The 16,656-nt window shown below is 38.9% G+C and overlaps 1 protein-coding gene across 1 annotated transcript; it reads right to left on the bottom strand.

The window, feature by feature from the left end:
* Positions 1-1,029: 1,029 nt before the first annotated feature.
* nmur1a (neuromedin U receptor 1a) lies at positions 1,030-13,747 on the bottom strand. Its single transcript, XM_074668667.1, has 3 exons — positions 13,620-13,747; positions 4,634-5,573; positions 1,030-1,915 (listed from the first exon to the last, which is right to left on the bottom strand). The coding sequence occupies exons 1-3, from the start codon at positions 13,743-13,745 to the stop codon at positions 1,536-1,538; spliced, it is 1,446 nt and encodes a 481-aa protein (XP_074524768.1). The 5' UTR covers positions 13,746-13,747; the 3' UTR covers positions 1,030-1,535.
* Positions 13,748-16,656: the final 2,909 nt, after the last annotated feature.

Below are 16,656 nucleotides of genomic sequence, written 5' to 3'. Positions count from 1 at the left end.
TATCTATCTATCTATCTATAGATGGGATTTCATATATGTGTGAGGAGAAGCGCTTTTACAAGACTCGTCACACATGTGTGACGTGGCTCTTTTGTAGTACCATGGTGATATTCGTGGCTCTTGGTCTCTGAATGGTTGGCCACCCCTAGTATAGAGTTTGCGTGTCCTCCCTATGCATGTGGGCGTACCCCACCTCTTGCCCTAAAACAGCTGGAAAAGGCTGCTGCCATCCATGACCCTGAACAGGATCAGCAGCAGAAGATGAATTAATGTATGGGTGAATTTAAAGCAGTGTAAATTATAGACATGCTTTGTGTTTTTGGTAAAGGAAGATTTTTTTTTCAGCTTTAATATTTTATTACTAAGAATCAGTCACAGTACACTTTGCTGCCTCTGTTGAGATACATCATGCACACTTGCCTGCCAAGACAGAACAAAATTATTTTCATGTTTTTCTTAGAGCTCTCTAAAGGTTTTTCTAAAAGTGGACTGTGAGTGGTAGACATTCACTGCTTGTTGACTGGATATCAACTAATAGCAGCTGTGTTTTCTAAAGATTGGTCTGCTTCATAGGAAACACAGTACAATGCTACCTGATGATAAGACTCGGCTCAAGTAAATGATAAAAAAACAACTAACAACCCATGTTTAAAATAACAGAATGGATAGGTTGTTAACTCTGCTTTCAGCTGTACAAGATGTAAATGTCTGCTCCCAGCTTGAAGAAATGTAAAGTAAAGTTTGAGAAAATGAGTATTTTTTATTGATAGCTCTTCATCACAACATATATCATCATAGCACAAGATCTGAACACCTAGAACAATAAAAAACATCAAGACACTTAAATGAGCACAACACACAAACATTGCTGTGAGCTGTAAACTGGCTAGCCATGGGCTTAATATATCAACTTTCAAATAGTCTTTATCCAAGTAGTACAATGCATTTAATAGTTATATATGGGTGTATATACAAAGTACTGTATACAAATGATTAGTGTACACAAAGCGTGGCTTTTCTATTACATCGCTGACAGCAGGATGGCACAGTAAGTATAAAAGACATTCATGATTCTACAATCATATCAACCCATCGTCACTTGGGTAGGTGGACTTTTGGATAGGTTTATGCTCCTCTGACACTAAACTCAAACATGGCTGCATGTGTGAACAGCGTTTTCGCCATTAAAACTAATTCTCATACTGAAAAGAAGGATAGTGAAAAATATTGAACATTAATTATTTTTCAAACAAGAATACATTCTAGTTATTTTTAAAATCATTTTCATTTAAATTTTTAACATTTTAGCTGAGCTATGTATATTGTTTTACTGAGCATCATAGTAAAAAACTACCACTGTCTGCCAGCTTCAGCAGGACAATGAAGCTGTTTTTCTGCGACTCTTCCACTCTGACAGTGATTGGTGTTTCAGCTGATGCACCTCTCAAAGTGGTTGCTGATGAAAATTGATAGTTCAAATGGCTCTGAGCTGTTCTCCATGTCACACTACTCCACTACACCCCCGCCTTGTCCATTTAAAAGCTGGTCTCATCTTTTACTCTGGCTTCTCCATCTTCTCCCTCAGCTTCTAGAACAGCTCCCCCATTGCAGTGCGGGGCGTCACTTAAAGTGCTGCGGAGGGTCACCCGAGTGACACTTAGTGAATGTTTCCGTGGAGTGATGTGATGTTGACGGTGACACATGACCTCCTTGAACATTTCTCTAAAGCGTGTGGACATGAGGTTGTACAGGATTGGGTTGACTGCTGAGCTAAGATAGAAAAACACTCCTGAGATAATGTGCACGTACTCAAAGATTTCCAGGTGGTTGTCAGTCCAGTCGCTGATGAAACTCCACATGAGACGATCGGTGTGAAATGGTGCCCAGCAGATCCCAAAAACCACCACCAAAACAACTACAACAGTAAGAAACAGAGACAGACAGAAACAATGCGAGTCGTTAGGTGGGATCGGCTGTACATTCTTGTATATTGCTCACATGCTCTGCTGTAAATTCCCTTTGAGGGTTGATGATGTATTCCCATTAAAGCAAGCTGTCTTTGAGTCCAGCACAGGCTTGTACAAAAACCCCAAATCCTTAAAGCTTAGGAGTTTTGAACTACATAATAGGATTAGGTCCATTGTAAAATGAAACAAAAAAGGAAATTCTGATTTTTTGGACAGCATCTATTATTGCCATGCCGTGGAATAATACATTTAAAGAGGGGGTACTGTGCTTTCTCATATCATGGAAATAAACTACCACTGCTGGATGTATTCACTTAACGTGACAATTTCAAACCTACAAACTGGCTCATTATACGTTTAAGTGGCGGACCAAAAATCCCAAGGTCTGCCCATAACATTGCCCCGACAGGCATACGGAGAGCTGGCCAATGAGGGTGAAGAGGGTTTTTGGGGCTGGGAGCCTTAAAGTGACAGTGGTTGGGAGTGTTTCAAACTGGAGCTGAAGTAAGGGCTTTCTAAAACACTACTGTGAGGACAAATTTGAAGTAAAGAAAATAAAAAAATCCCCTCTTTAAGAAACAACAAGAATGTGGAACACCACAAAATTTCCTGACCACTTTGGAGTAAGAGTTATATAAAATGAAATGTCAAATATGATTCTTCACATGCCGCATTCTTCTAGATAAGATTAAACAAACATGTAGTATTACACATTTTAATGAGCTGATATAAATGTTGGTTTAGTTTGAGTCACATCTCCACCCGTGTTACTGCTGAACATCCCCATGAGCACACGGTAATTCAGTGTTAGCATAATATTTAGATAAAGCCTTACTTTGCTAATGCATATGCAGGATAACTCGCATCTCTATGTGTACCTTCCCCCCTGGGAGTTTAACAAAGCACATACAGGCTCTCTCAACTCCTTTGACAGTCTCCGACAAAGCCTGCTAGATCTAAATGAATTTTGGTATCATACTGTTCAGTTTTATCTGCAGGGTGGATGTTACCTTTGATTATCATACTAATATATGTTCATGTTCAGACCCCACTGTGTGTAATGTGCTGGGGGAATTGAAATGCAGTGAATGGAAATTCTATCAGCACATCAGACAATGTTCATGAAGAAAAGATAAGATAAATATTAATTACATTACACATTTAATTGTTTATGCTTCTTCTTCTTCTTCTATATAATGATGAGTTATAATGAATGAGGGAAAACAGCACCAGATTCTATGATTCACAATTAATAGATTGATGATTGGTGTTTCTGTCATAATTTGATTAAACTCTGCTTTTACATCACAGAACTTCAGTTATATTTCAATTTAAAAAGGTAGCCTATTTGGGTTATCCTAAAATTTGCATAAAGATTAAAAATTCTTACACCTGTTTCACAAATCATTTTGTTGCACTAATCATCATCTCAGACTGAAGAGGTATAAGCAGCTGGATCTGTTGAAGGTTCACATTTTGGTTTCACAAATTGATATTATATTGATATAATGGTATATTGATACGGTGGCCTCAGTTACAAAAAGATCTGAAGCTAAATGTATTGATCTCACAGGGTGACTTCGAAGTATCAAGGAGCAGAGACATCAGGCTGCAGATGTCTGCTTAATGTATTATGATTTTGTCTGATTCCAACAAAATGTATGGTTTTATTTTCTTTATATTATGTATATTTAAATGCTTTGTGGAAATTTGTTTTATTATATGCCTCTATGTTTGTTTGGTAGCTTTTTGTCAGTCTGAAGCTTTGTGATACGAGTTGCTGGCTAATTTGGCCAAGACACTCTAGGATTTTAAATCTCAGTCAGACTCTGAGATTCAAGATTTTCAAGATAATATTTTCGTGCTGTTGTTGGTAGTCTGGTGTGCAGATAACAGAGTTTGACCTGGATCAAGCTACAAAGCACCAAGATGATTTTTACTTATTTTTCTAATTCTAAAGAACTCCAGGAATTCTACTTTTGGCTCTTCCACTGTGCTTATGTTCAAGACAGAATATCTGCTAAAGCCTGGCTCACACCACAGGATTCTCAGGCCAATTCGACAATCACCTCAGCTTACAGACTTGTCATTGCATTGCTTTCTCTGGTCTGATACTCTTCATGAAATCCTGAAAGGAGTATTAATTTTTTACAGTTTGACCACAGCCCATCTGGAATGACTGGAGAGCCAGATTTTTTGACCTAGACTGCAGCCAGTCACCAGGGGGGAGCAGTTTTTGTGGGGACCTCACTTCGAACCGAGCAAGATGACGTCCATTTTTTTTTACAATCTATGATCCAGTGCAGTGAGGTAGAGGAGATGCATCTGGTGTATTTCAGCCATAAGAGAGGAAGGAGAAGAGGAGGCAGAGCAGCTGAGAGTGTTACCAAGAAATCATTAAAATCCTGGCCCCTGAGGCCAACATTAACTAAATGGAAATGTTGACTGAACACAAACACAATCCCATCTGCAGTTATTACTGGATAAGAGACAACCAGCATTGACTGTGGAACATCATGTGTGGTGATTTGATGATCTCTCTGGCACACAATGTAATTGTAATTACCAAAAGTCAGTGTCAGAAATAGCTGATTTGAAACCCCAGTTGTGGGTTAGTTTTAGGAAAAAAGATAATGAAAGTGTTTATTGGTGTCTTTGATACTCACACAACATTTTGGTGACCTGCCGGCGCCGTGCTTTCTGTTGCTGTGTACGGACATTGCAGAAGCTGTCCTGCCCAAAGCCCGATTTAGCCTGCAGTACCTGACGCATCTTCTCCTGCTTTAGCTGCAGGCCGATGAGCATGTAGAGAATGCTGATGGTGAGCATAGGCAGGATGAAAAATAACAAAGTGGTCACTTGGGTGGTCAGGTTGTACATCCAGTGCGGTTTCACCAGCGTGCAGATCGCTGAGTCAGGGATCTCATAATTTTTTCTCCCATCAGGACCATCGGAGTGGCTGTGTAGGATGGTGATTCCATGCAGACTGGTGTTAGGCAGGGCACACAACACTGACACACCCCACACTATAAGGATGACCCTCTTGGCATGGGTGCGTGTTACAACATACTTAGCACGGAGTGGGTGCACAACTGCAATGTAACGTTCCACACTTAGCGCAGTCACATTTAAGATTGATGCCAAGCAAACAGTCTCAAACAGGAATGTTTTAAAGTAGCAGCCGCCTCTCCCCAAGAGGAACGGGTAGTTCTGCCACAGCTCGTACAGCTCCAGCGGCATGCCAAGCAGCAGCACCAGCAGGTCAGACACCGCCAGGCTGAACAAATAGTAGTTTGTTGGTGTCCACATCACTTTGTTGCGTGCAATGACAGTGCATGTCAGGACATTGCCCACCACACCCACCGCAAAGATGACAAGGTAGATGATGAAGACAGGAAGGAACACAGAGGACTGGCGTGGCCCTAAATACTTCTCCAAATACTCCTGCTCCGTCAAACATGTATCAACCAGATCCGTGTGGCTGCTGTTCATGGCAGAGGTCCGATTTAGACATTTTTCCCCCGGAGGACAAAGCCACTCGCCTGTCTCGGCCATTAAATCGAAAGAGCAGTTGTTGGAGGCTGACATCCTGCTGAATGTGACAGACTGGCAAAGTGAGAGAAAAGAAAGATAACACAGAGATCAGCTGTAGATGTCGTCTGTGACAATGCTTTGCATTTTGAGTCATCTGTCCTCAAAATGGTTCCAAACCAATTCCTGAAACTCAAATCAGATTAGATAAAATTGATGTTTCTGACAATGGGTACTTTGGTTTTCCTCTGACTCAGAGCAAAAGACTAAGTGATTGAATAAGCGAGTGTTACCGTCTGTTTATGGCCTCATACAAGAGCCCAAAATTCTCCCTAAGTCCTGAAGTACACAGGTGACCAAAATATACCGGACACAGTCACTTAGGAAAAAAAAAAATTGCTGATGTCAGCAGCTACTTTGGAAAATACAGCTAAGATCATTAACTTGTAATCATAGGTAATTTATCAAAAACTCAATGGCTGAGGCTTGAAACGAGTTACCTGGGATGCAACTACTGTGATTGGTAGACATGTAAGTTTGAACCAAACATAAGGTGCCTGATTCCTTGTTAAAAATTATAATAAATAATGTGGTATGTTTTTAGTCATGTCAGAAGTCTCTGAGACCCTAAAACTGTTATCAAAGCATGTCTGCCTTAAGCTTCATCAAGCAGCATCAAACTTCCCATGAGACACTGATGATTTATTATCTTTACTGAGGCTCCTGACGTGATAAAGCTGGTGAAACTGCAAAGACTGAAGGTAAGGGTAAATTTCCTTCTGAGACTGTATAAAAGTTGCTTGTCCTCTTAGTGATGTCACCTACTGAATTCTGCCCTACAGTTGTACTTGAAGCCCCCATCACTTCCAAATGTCCGTCAGACAACTCAGAAATGCCCCGTATTGTGCGAACGTTCCCATAGCTCTTTGTCTTAATATATTAAATGCAGAGGAGTTAAAAATGTAGGAAAATGTTGCAGCAACTTTTTCAAATTGGTGTTTGGAACATTTTAGCATGGGTATTAATGGGGATTGTTGCGCTTTTTTAAGACAATCACATGATTTGAACACATCATTTCACAATGCCTCAGGCTGCCATCCATCCATCCATCCATCCATCCATCCATCCATCCATCCATCCATCCATCCATCCAACCATCCATCCATCCATCCATCCATCCATCCATCCAGCCATCCATCCATCCATCCATCCATCCATCCATCCATCCATCCATCCATCCATCCATCCATCCATCCATCCATCAAAACATTCCAAAAACCTAGTTGAGACCTCCTGTTTGCTTTGAAACTAGAACAAACTAAATGACTAGTTATTGGAAATTATGTTGAAATTAGAGACCAATTAGCTAGATAATTTTCTCTTTAGTAGCTGGAAACCAACTAAAGGTGAAAGTAGGCTTAACATCAGTCCTTAAATTGGTTAAAATAAGATTACATATTAATACTAATGCCACCAAGCAGTCAGTGTAGTGTTCTTATCTTCTTGAACAACCAGCAGGAAAACAGTTCAAGTTCAAAATAAAGAAAACTATATTTCCCTCTTTTTTTAAAAAAGGGTCTGTTATTTCAAAAGCAGCTGAGAAATTTAGAAAATGTCACTATAACAGACTAAAGACAATGTCAACTGGTATTTTTAATTTCAGGTAAATACATATTTAGTTGGTAATTATACCCACAATTCCTTTGTTAAAGGTATTTCCACCCAGTGCAAAAAGTGTGTGGCCCTTGTCTGTTCAGTACAGAGACCACAAAAGAGTTGACATGGGGCAGGTAGAGTTTCAGGTACAAATAGCAGGAACCAGTCAGTGATAGAGTTGCTCTTTTTATGGATTTAATGTGAGCAAAAACACATGTAATGCAACATTGGTGATGTGTAACCCATTCAGGAGAACTGAACTTATCGTATCATTGGTGCAGAAACACACTGAGCAAAGTCAGTTAGGAAAGAAGTGTCTTTGAAACAAAGGAAGTCTTTTAGATGCAAGTAATCTAATGATTTCTTTGTTGTTGTTGTTGTTGTTGTTGTTACCTTGATCTTTCTAAGAGCTGTTGGTGAATCGTTGCGCTGCTGATTACAATACTAAGAACATCTGTGTTTGTGTGACCGAGCTCGTAATGAATGACGTTGTTGGCACTCTGGGCTCTGTCCATGTAGAACAGTATCTTTTATTAGTTGTACTGTACAGATTGTACTCAGAACACTGACTCACACTGAAGTGACTCATAGAGTTGTGACTTATGGTGTGTGTCCTTTAAAACATCTAGCAAAAAGCACAAATCTATATTAATATGGAAGTCCATTCTTTACCAATGTCAAATTCAGCTCAAGAACCATATAACACGTGCGTGTGAGTATTTAATGCTGTGTCATGTCTGTCTGGAATGTAAAATTATTCAAAGAACTAAAGGATTTTAATTTTTAAGCAACCACATTTTCTTAACTTTTCTCTCCTTCCCCAGCCATTGAGCTAACTAACCTGAAAGCCAAACATCTTGGTGAGGCTTTGACTGAATTGCAGTAAAACTGCAAGAGTGTCCTAGATGTCCATCTGCAAGGTGAAGCACCTGAGTGGGAACATCCAGTGCATGTGCAGATTTTTGGAACCTGATTGTATGGCCTGTTGTTACAAAAAAAAAATTATTTTCCAGCCTGGAGGAAGTGTTCTTTTTAGAAAGGTCACTTTTCTACTTTTGTTTTGGGTAATTTGGCAGACTATAGAGCAGTAGGATGCAGTTGCCAGGCAACAAGTGGCTGTCCTAGAAATTAACTGTCTGTGCATAGCTTTCTGACCCTGCACTTATGCACAAAAAGGCAAGCCATTGTAGCTAAATCATTTTTTAAGCAGAGGATTTTTTTTTTTTATATTTAGATACTATATTGTTTAGATTGAATTAAGATACATTTTTCCAAATTAACTCTTTACAAACTAGCTGAAAGTTAACTCATATTTAGGCACTCCCTGATATTATTAGTGTTTCCACTTTTTGATGAAACTATTGGAAAGATGGAACAGGCATGTTTCCAGAGAGTGTACTATTTCTTTGATGAGAACAATCTGGACAGTATTAGTGCAACAAGTTTGTGCTACCCTCTCACCACTCTGACCTGATTTATTCTGCTACAGTGGGGTTGAAACCAGTGACCTTTTGCTAACTTTTAGTCCAATGCACCTTACAGCTGTAGAGATAAACCAGCACATTCTTTCTGTTTGTCCCTGAGATGCGCTTCACCTGCTTACAAAGTGGCGCATATCAGAACACAGTTATAACACATTCAACTTCAATAAAGTCTCTAGACATTATCATCAACATTTAATTTTTTCACATGGTCTGATGTAAAAAAAAGCAAACTAAAAATAGCAAAAGATCATAAATATTAATTGAAACAAATCCCAAAATTTGTCATAGAATCGAATTGTGACAGTAGCATATCGTCCCAACCTTTACATACAAATATTTTTTTTGATGGTTTGATGGACTTTTTTCTTTGCCCTTCTTGACAAGCAGCATTTCACATTGACCAGAAAGGAGCCTGTCAATCAGAGAAATGGCTCTGAGGCAAGTGTGGCATGATTCTATTATATTATGAAGTCTGAGCTTGACAGTTGTTTAGAAATATATATATATTTTCCCCTCTCAGTTAAGAATGACAGCTTATGAGAAGAAGGAAAACCCAACAATGATTTTTCATATATCATTTAGAGGTCTGTTTTTAAGCCGGAGGTCTTTATATGATATATTCAATCAAGATGGGCTCACTTAAGCTCCTTATCTGCAGAAATCGAGCAGGAAACACATTGAGAGGTGGGTGCTGTCAGTGTACTGTAGCAGCACATCAACTGCATTACAATGAATTGCATACGGTAAACCATTCCCCTGTGGCCTTTCAATGCAGCCACCACTGGGCTGTAAATTACTTCTTTTGTCAGAGTGGTTTTCATTTTATAGCCTCCCATATCCATCAGGACCCTCACTACTTGTCCATCATACCAATGAAACACTAAAATACAATATTTCAACATCCTACATTTGTATTCTTATGCTGTTGTAATGATAAGACAGAGAGTTACAGGAATATATAAGAATTGTGTCCGATGTATTTGCCAAGAATAACATGGTATGCTTTAAATCCATAGTGTAATGCATAATTTAGTCCCCTGGTATGCAGGATCTACTGTGCATTTCATACTTGTGTGGATGACAGATCACATCCTCTACATGTTATGCATTTCTATTCCTGCAGAAAAGTCCCCGTTAAGCTTTGTTTTCAGTAGAACTTGACATTTTCACGGTGGGCAGATTATTTAGTTTCTCTTACAGGTTCCTTTTTTTTTTAAATTAAAAAGGACATTCTGGAAGATCTTACATTCAAAGTTGTTTACTTTGGTCATATAGAGGGATTACCAGTTTACATCATCATAAAGATGCCCATTGATTTGACTGCAGGAGCAGCGTTAAGCTTCATTCACCCAGATGAGTTAGCGTTTTTTGAACAGTAAAATTCAACATGTTAGCAGTGCCAAAATGTATGTTGTTCTGTGGTCAGTTGTCACAAACAATACTATATAACAGTGGCAACGTCTATTAAGTTTTGATGGAACAACCAGTGTTTTGGACTTAGTAGCAACCATGCTAACTGGTGACTTTCAGCCAAAAGTATCAGTGATCAGCAACAGACTGGAAAAAAATGTACGTCATCTTGCTTGGCTCAAAGTGAGGTCACCACAAAAACTGCTCTCCCTGGTGGCTAGCTGCAGTATGGGTCAAAATATTAATCTCCCAAGTCATTTCAGATGAGCTGTGGTCAATCTTTAAAAAATTGATATACCTCATTGAAATGTTTCTCACAACTGTTGTGCTGATTTGCACATATTCTTTGCCTGCCTTGTATTCAAGTCCTCTTTTTTTCTGATGGTTTTGTTTCCACTCTATATACTGTCAATGGTAGAGTCACCAGTAAACAGGGTCACACTTTACAATAAAACACCAGGGACGACTGGGGATGTGTAATTAGATGTGCTGTCTTTTTCCAACCTCATTTATATAAGCTATGTTTGACTGCAAACAAGCAATATTAACTGCTGATATTCAAAATACGGATTTCACTTTGCTTATTTAATGACAAAGTTGGTTTAGGGCAAAGGTTATGACCAAACATAGAGCCAATATAGAGAGTAAATAATCAGTGAACCTATAAATTATGATTAAAAGAAATAGATTTTATGATCGAAATATTATGAAATAATTAACCAGTCTTAACCCTGAACTACAAAACCATTTATATTCCGATTTGGTGCAGTTCTCTGGATTAAATTTTCTGTTTCTTTTATTTTGAATAGGGTCTCAGACTCAACAGTCTACGTGCTCCTTTTGGCTTGTCTAGGGCCAGATGTCTCCGCTAAAAAGGTCCATCCACCTAACATCTGTCCACTTGCTGATCTCTTCCATCCACTCACAGCTATAACTATAGATATAAAGTTTTTTTTTTTTTTTTTTAATTGGTTAACTCCCCCAGATTGTTGACAAACCATTATACTCTGCAGTGTTTCTGCAAAAGTTGTGTGCGCATCTACCATTGTTCAGAAACAAATAATCTCTCTATACATGTGCATGCTGCATGTGGGTTGGAATAATCCTTATCACAAACAGTTTAGCCTCAGTGTTAGCCTTTACCTCGGGCTGAATCACACTCCTGTTTTAGATTTTCTTATGCTCTTCTGTCCTTTTTATATCTGACAGTGTCCCTCATCACTACAAGCTGATCAAAATTAGATTAATAAGATCACACCGCAAATAAATGCGTGAGAAAATTGATGAGAATAACTCACTTGTTGCCAGCCATTTTCAGCGCGTTTTGAACGGTCTTCCAAGACCCAAATAATATTGTTTTCTATGACTGTGTAAACACCAAAACTACCTAAGAAGAGTTGACTTTCTTCTTTAATGTGTCTCTCTTCCTGTTTTTGATCCAAAAAACAGACAAAACATACTTTTTTAGACCGCGCTCCTCTTTGGGGTTCCATCCTGTGATCCTCTCCATGATCTCTGTCATCTTTTCTCATGATCACACCACTCTTTCTCTCTGAACAACCACAACACATCCTCAGTTCTCAGTTTGAGCGTGAGCTGCCTGAATTTTTCGGACTTGCAGCCTCTCACTATGTCTCTGTCATCTCACATCTTGTCCTCATATCCGTGCTGAGCTCTCATTCAAAGAGTGCACCACTATAACCCACAGTAGTTTACAAGCATGACTTTGGTTGACAAACTCTGCCATCATAGTACTATATATTGCACTATATCATCAGTACTGTTTTGTATCATTTTGAATCAAACCATACCATATCCTTCTCAGTGTACCCTATCAAATCATAATGTATTGTTTTATACCAAATTGTGTTGTATTTTACCCTACTGTATCTTATGGTAATCTCACCATACCTTATCATATCGCAAAGTGTTCTAGCACGAGTATCATTTTATATTATATTGTATTGTAACATACTACATTATTTCTCACTGTATCATACTGCATCTGCTACATCTGTACTGTACCTCATCGCACTGTTTCATATTGTAGTGTACTGTATTCTGATCTACCACTGTGTACTGTATCTCATCATTTCAGATGCAGGCCTGCTGTAATGTATTGTATTGTATTGTACTGTAATAGTATTTTTCAAAATACAAATTAAATTGTATCGTGACATATCCATAGACTGTGTATTTAATAGACATAGTTTCCCTGACGTCACCCGTCTGTTCCTGAAACAGAAGTAAATTGGCTGTGGCAGCCACATTATCAGTGATGCAGGCTTCGACTCTCCACACTAACAGCTATAGGGCGCCAGTGAGTCATGTGAGCTGGGCTATGCCTTTAAATGGACAAACTTAGGATCTTACTATCCTCTAAACTACCAAGTTAGAAACAATACCCCTCTTCTCCCTGTACAGTGTGTACCGATAGTTAAATTTGCGATTCAGAAGGAAGACGTTTTTTTGTATCAGGCTGTAAAAATGTTTGTTCTGCTGTGAAAACAGCATTTTTTTCCACTTGATGTGTATATGACTTCCGGTTCTTCTACTGTGTGGCTTCCCGTCAAGTCCAAATCATGTGCATCTCACAAATAACCTATTACAGCTTGTACAAGAAGATTATCATAACTTTATTTCCACTACAACTTAAAATTTTCATACTCTGCAGGGCAAAATGTTTGAATTGGATGCACTACGTCTTTCTGCAAACTTGAACTCACTTGTGGTTTTATCAAGCAAAGTGTGCTTTGTAGGAATTGCAAAAGTTAGTAAAAGCAATTTCTAAGACATGTTCTATTTCAGGAATGGTCTCTCTAGTAACACTGCAGACACGCTGATCAATCATTAATACACTGACAGACCATCTCTGCTGATCTTGCCGTATGAGCAGGCAGCACCTTTCCTGACATTTGATATTTCTGACCCATCTTCATGGTGAGTAAAGTTGGATTTTTTTCCCTGTATTTTCCTTTTCATTTGTCAAAATTACCTGTTTTCATTAAAATCTGGACAAAAGGCACATTTCTTCTCATCTGAAAGTAGATTTTGAACCCTAATTTTATTCCAGAGGTTTTAGTCCCCACCGTCCCCTCTGTCTAATCTTGTCAGCCTCAATTTGGAAGAGGCTTTGAGAAAAAGACGCCACTTTGGTTAATGGGGGCGATGAACTGGGAGCAAATGAGATTATAAGCTCTGTTGTTAGCCTTCTTTTTTTATCTCCCTATTTTTTTTTTTTGGTTTCACAGAAAAAAAAGATGCACAAAATAGTATAAAATAACTTAAATGAACAAAATGTTTACAAGGATTGTTAACATTACACAAATATATAACAATAAGATGTCTCATTTCATTATCTCAGAAAAATAAGAAAGATCAATTTTTGAATCTCAAAATTTGATTTAAGTTTGGCAAAAAGAAGCTAAGGAAAACCACAAAAGATTAAGGGTAGGCAATAGTGTGACTAACATGATCATATCCAGCCATTAATTTATCAGACATAAACATTACAGTTCTTTGTCCCAGAGCTTGTCACTTTTAGCTGTCCAAAGAGCATGAATCCTCTTACCTCTATTGTGTCCCCTTGCTGATATCCACTGATGTAAACACAGGTTTGTGTCTTGAGTGGAGTGTGAACAATGTGCTGCTCCCTCAGTCCACTCTCCTCCCGGTCTGTCGCTTTTCCCTTAAGCATCGCTCGCGCGAACACACATCCACATCATACAGCACACACACATAATCCCATGAACACACTCTCATCCTGTCATCCTCTTTCACTGTCACCTCCTCTCTGTTCATATTAATACCATTTTTGCATGTAGACAGTCATAATGATATTGATTATGCACACCTTATTGTATTGTAGTGTGGAGCTGGACATGAGCTCTGTACCTTTCTCACTGCTGCTAAACTTTCATTACTGAGATGTCCAATGCTTCGGCTATGAGTTTCCATTCCTTTTTTTTTTTTTTTTTTTTTTTAGATTTTTCTCTGTATTATTTTCAGACGATCCTCTGGTCTTGAACAGTTGATATAAAGTGCTTAAACTTGTTTTGACAGTTTCCTTTCTGGCAGGGGAAGTGCTGTTGTAAATTGGTATTTGTCTCCACTACAAGGCACCCTCAGGAAAATTTGCTTTACATCACTTGTTGTAAAACTGTGCTGACATATGCATCCATTTTGTTCTGTGTTCCTCCACAAAATCAGACAGAAATAGAAATGCAAAGTAAATTGACCATTGCTTGAAGCTGCAGGGGATGAACATGCAGCTGTCTGTCCTTGGGTGAGATATTCACTTTTGACTGATTCTTGCTTTACACAGTCAATTGAATGAGAACTATTTGTTTAAATGAACAACTTTCTATATAAACCTAATATACAAACATGAAGGAACATTAAGAATGAGGCAAATCAGGAGTCAACTGGTGCCCAATTCATTCACTTCTTGATTTTGGGCTGTTCCATTTGACTTTTAGGGGGAAATGAGCCATTAAGGTGCAACAGGTTTCTAATTGTACATGCCTGCTGTCTGCTGGTGAGACACAGCTGGCTGCTGCCTCCCCTGGGAGGCATCGAAAAAGAGATGGCAGTGTAAGTAAAGTGATTAACGTCCTAATTCCTCCTATAGGAGATTATGTGCTGGAGCAGTCTCGCTCCAACGCTTTAATTATGATCTCCAGGTGCACAATATATTAGTGCTTCCCCACCTACTTTGCTTTGCCAAGGCTCAGAACATATACATACAATGAATCATGACTCTCACTTTGAGAACTGATTTTGACACAAGTTCATATTCACTAAATTTACCTTGACAATTCAAGCTCCTAATGACAATCAGCTGACCAGCCTAATGGGCATCTAAATTAAAAAGATAGTGTTTGTCATTTCTAGATAGATGGCCTGGTGGAGAGATTTAATAACCATGAGAGAGATAGATAAATCATATGCTAAAGTATCCCCCCCCCCCTTTTTTTAAAGATACTTTACCATATGCTGTAGTTATTTGGCTTCACTCGTTCTGATAGAAACTGAGCAAAGCTACAACATGAGATTTATCAGCTGTGAAATGAAAGCAAAATGTGCATTTCAGGTTAGCTTATTGTAAAAAAGGGAGGGTCGTATAAACTGAGAGCAGTACTACCTTCCTTCTGTTGATATAAATTCTTTCTTTTATTCACTGCATGTTATATCTGGTTCTTCAGTCAGAGACACTCTTAACAACGGAGCAAAATATGCACGTAAGTGGGACAATCACATTTACCTCAAAAAATGTCTGGTTAGATTAGCTGAAGCTTTTGGTACCTACTGTTTCTGCCTGTCCAGACAGTTGCTTGCGTTGTACTTGGTTTTACATTCAGGTTGGTTTGGACAAAATCATCTGCCAAAAACACTCTTTACATTTAAGCAATTAGCAATTTAACTGATCCCCACTGTGGTGATTTTGGTTGATCCTACATACAGTGACAAAAAAACTATTTTACTGGTTACCCTGTGAGCCCAGAATGAGTCACACAGGATGAGTCCAATAAGGTAAGCTCTTCAAGAGTATCCTATAGATTTTCCCTGGAATAATGGACTAAGTGACCTGCAGGATGTTCACAGAGTTGGAGCAGAGAAGAAAGAACTTGTTGAAACAAAAGAGTCTCATACATGCCTCCAAAACATGTTTGATTATAATTTCAAGTACAACGGACATGCATTCTTTTTCAAAAATCATTTTAGAAGCAGAGTTTTGAAGGTTTCAGACGCCAACAGGGTTGGGAAAAAGGATCAGGTGCCGGATGAGCTGCCATCTGGGAAACAGGCAGGACCTGAGGCAGCTTTTTGACACAAGTCTCTTTAAATCTGGTCAGATGGGTCTCTTCACTATGAACTTGGCAGCTGGGACTGCCCATGGCATTGGAAGTCATGTCAACCAACTATTTATCCTGTGTAAGAGCCGGGTGAGATCCAACCAATGGTGTCAGGATGACTCCTAGAACAGTCCATGCATTGCTCCAGAAATAATTGGGAATCTACAGGGAGAAGTCAGGCTGGAGGCCAAACGCAGGAAGCTTGCTGAGTGGGATGCAGACCTAGGTTTTGCAGAAAAAGGACCCAGGCTTATAACCAGTCGAGAGGTCGAAGCATTGGCCATTGTCATTTTTTGCCCAATCACAATCAAATATTTAACACATCTGGGCAGTAAGATTATTCACAATATCTATGTGACTGTATTTTTGTTATCTGTAGAACAGAACTGTATCCATCTTTACTCTTGCAAAGGTTAATTTCACCTCCAACTTTATTTGGCAGCTCAAAAGAAAACAATACAAGCATTACAACTAAACACATCCATCACTCAAAAATCACTCTTACAAAAAATAATCCCCCACAGTGAAGTTGTATCTCATCTTCCATAGTGGGAAAACTTTTACAAGAAAAACAGGGTTTGTTTTGCATGTAAAATCAGGTAGTGGGTGGTATTTGCGACACACACACACACACACACACACACACACACACACACACACACACACACACACACACACACACACACACACACACACACACACACACACACACACACACACTCCAGTGGAAACTCAGCTCACATCGATAATAAA

The sequence above is a fragment of the Halichoeres trimaculatus genome, unplaced genomic scaffold, assembly GCF_033239565.1.
Source record: "Halichoeres trimaculatus isolate MK-OKI-2021-1 unplaced genomic scaffold, fHalTri1.1 fHalTri1_scaffold_4, whole genome shotgun sequence".
NCBI classification, from domain to species: Eukaryota; Metazoa; Chordata; class Actinopteri; order Labriformes; family Labridae; genus Halichoeres; species Halichoeres trimaculatus.
This window is presented reverse-complemented; position numbering and strand designations above follow the sequence as displayed.

Coding starts and splice junctions, on each gene's coding strand:
- nmur1a (XM_074668667.1), bottom strand. CDS start 13,745: ATGCTTAAGGGAAAAGCGACAGACCGGGAGGAGAGTGGACTGAGGGAG. Junction 5,574..13,619: donor AGCAAGGGGACACAATAGAG/GTAAGAGGATTC, acceptor TCACTTTGCCAG/TCTGTCACATTCAGCAGGAT. Junction 1,916..4,633: donor GCAGGTCACCAAAATGTTGT/GTGAGTATCAAA, acceptor TTACTGTTGTAG/TTGTTTTGGTGGTGGTTTTT.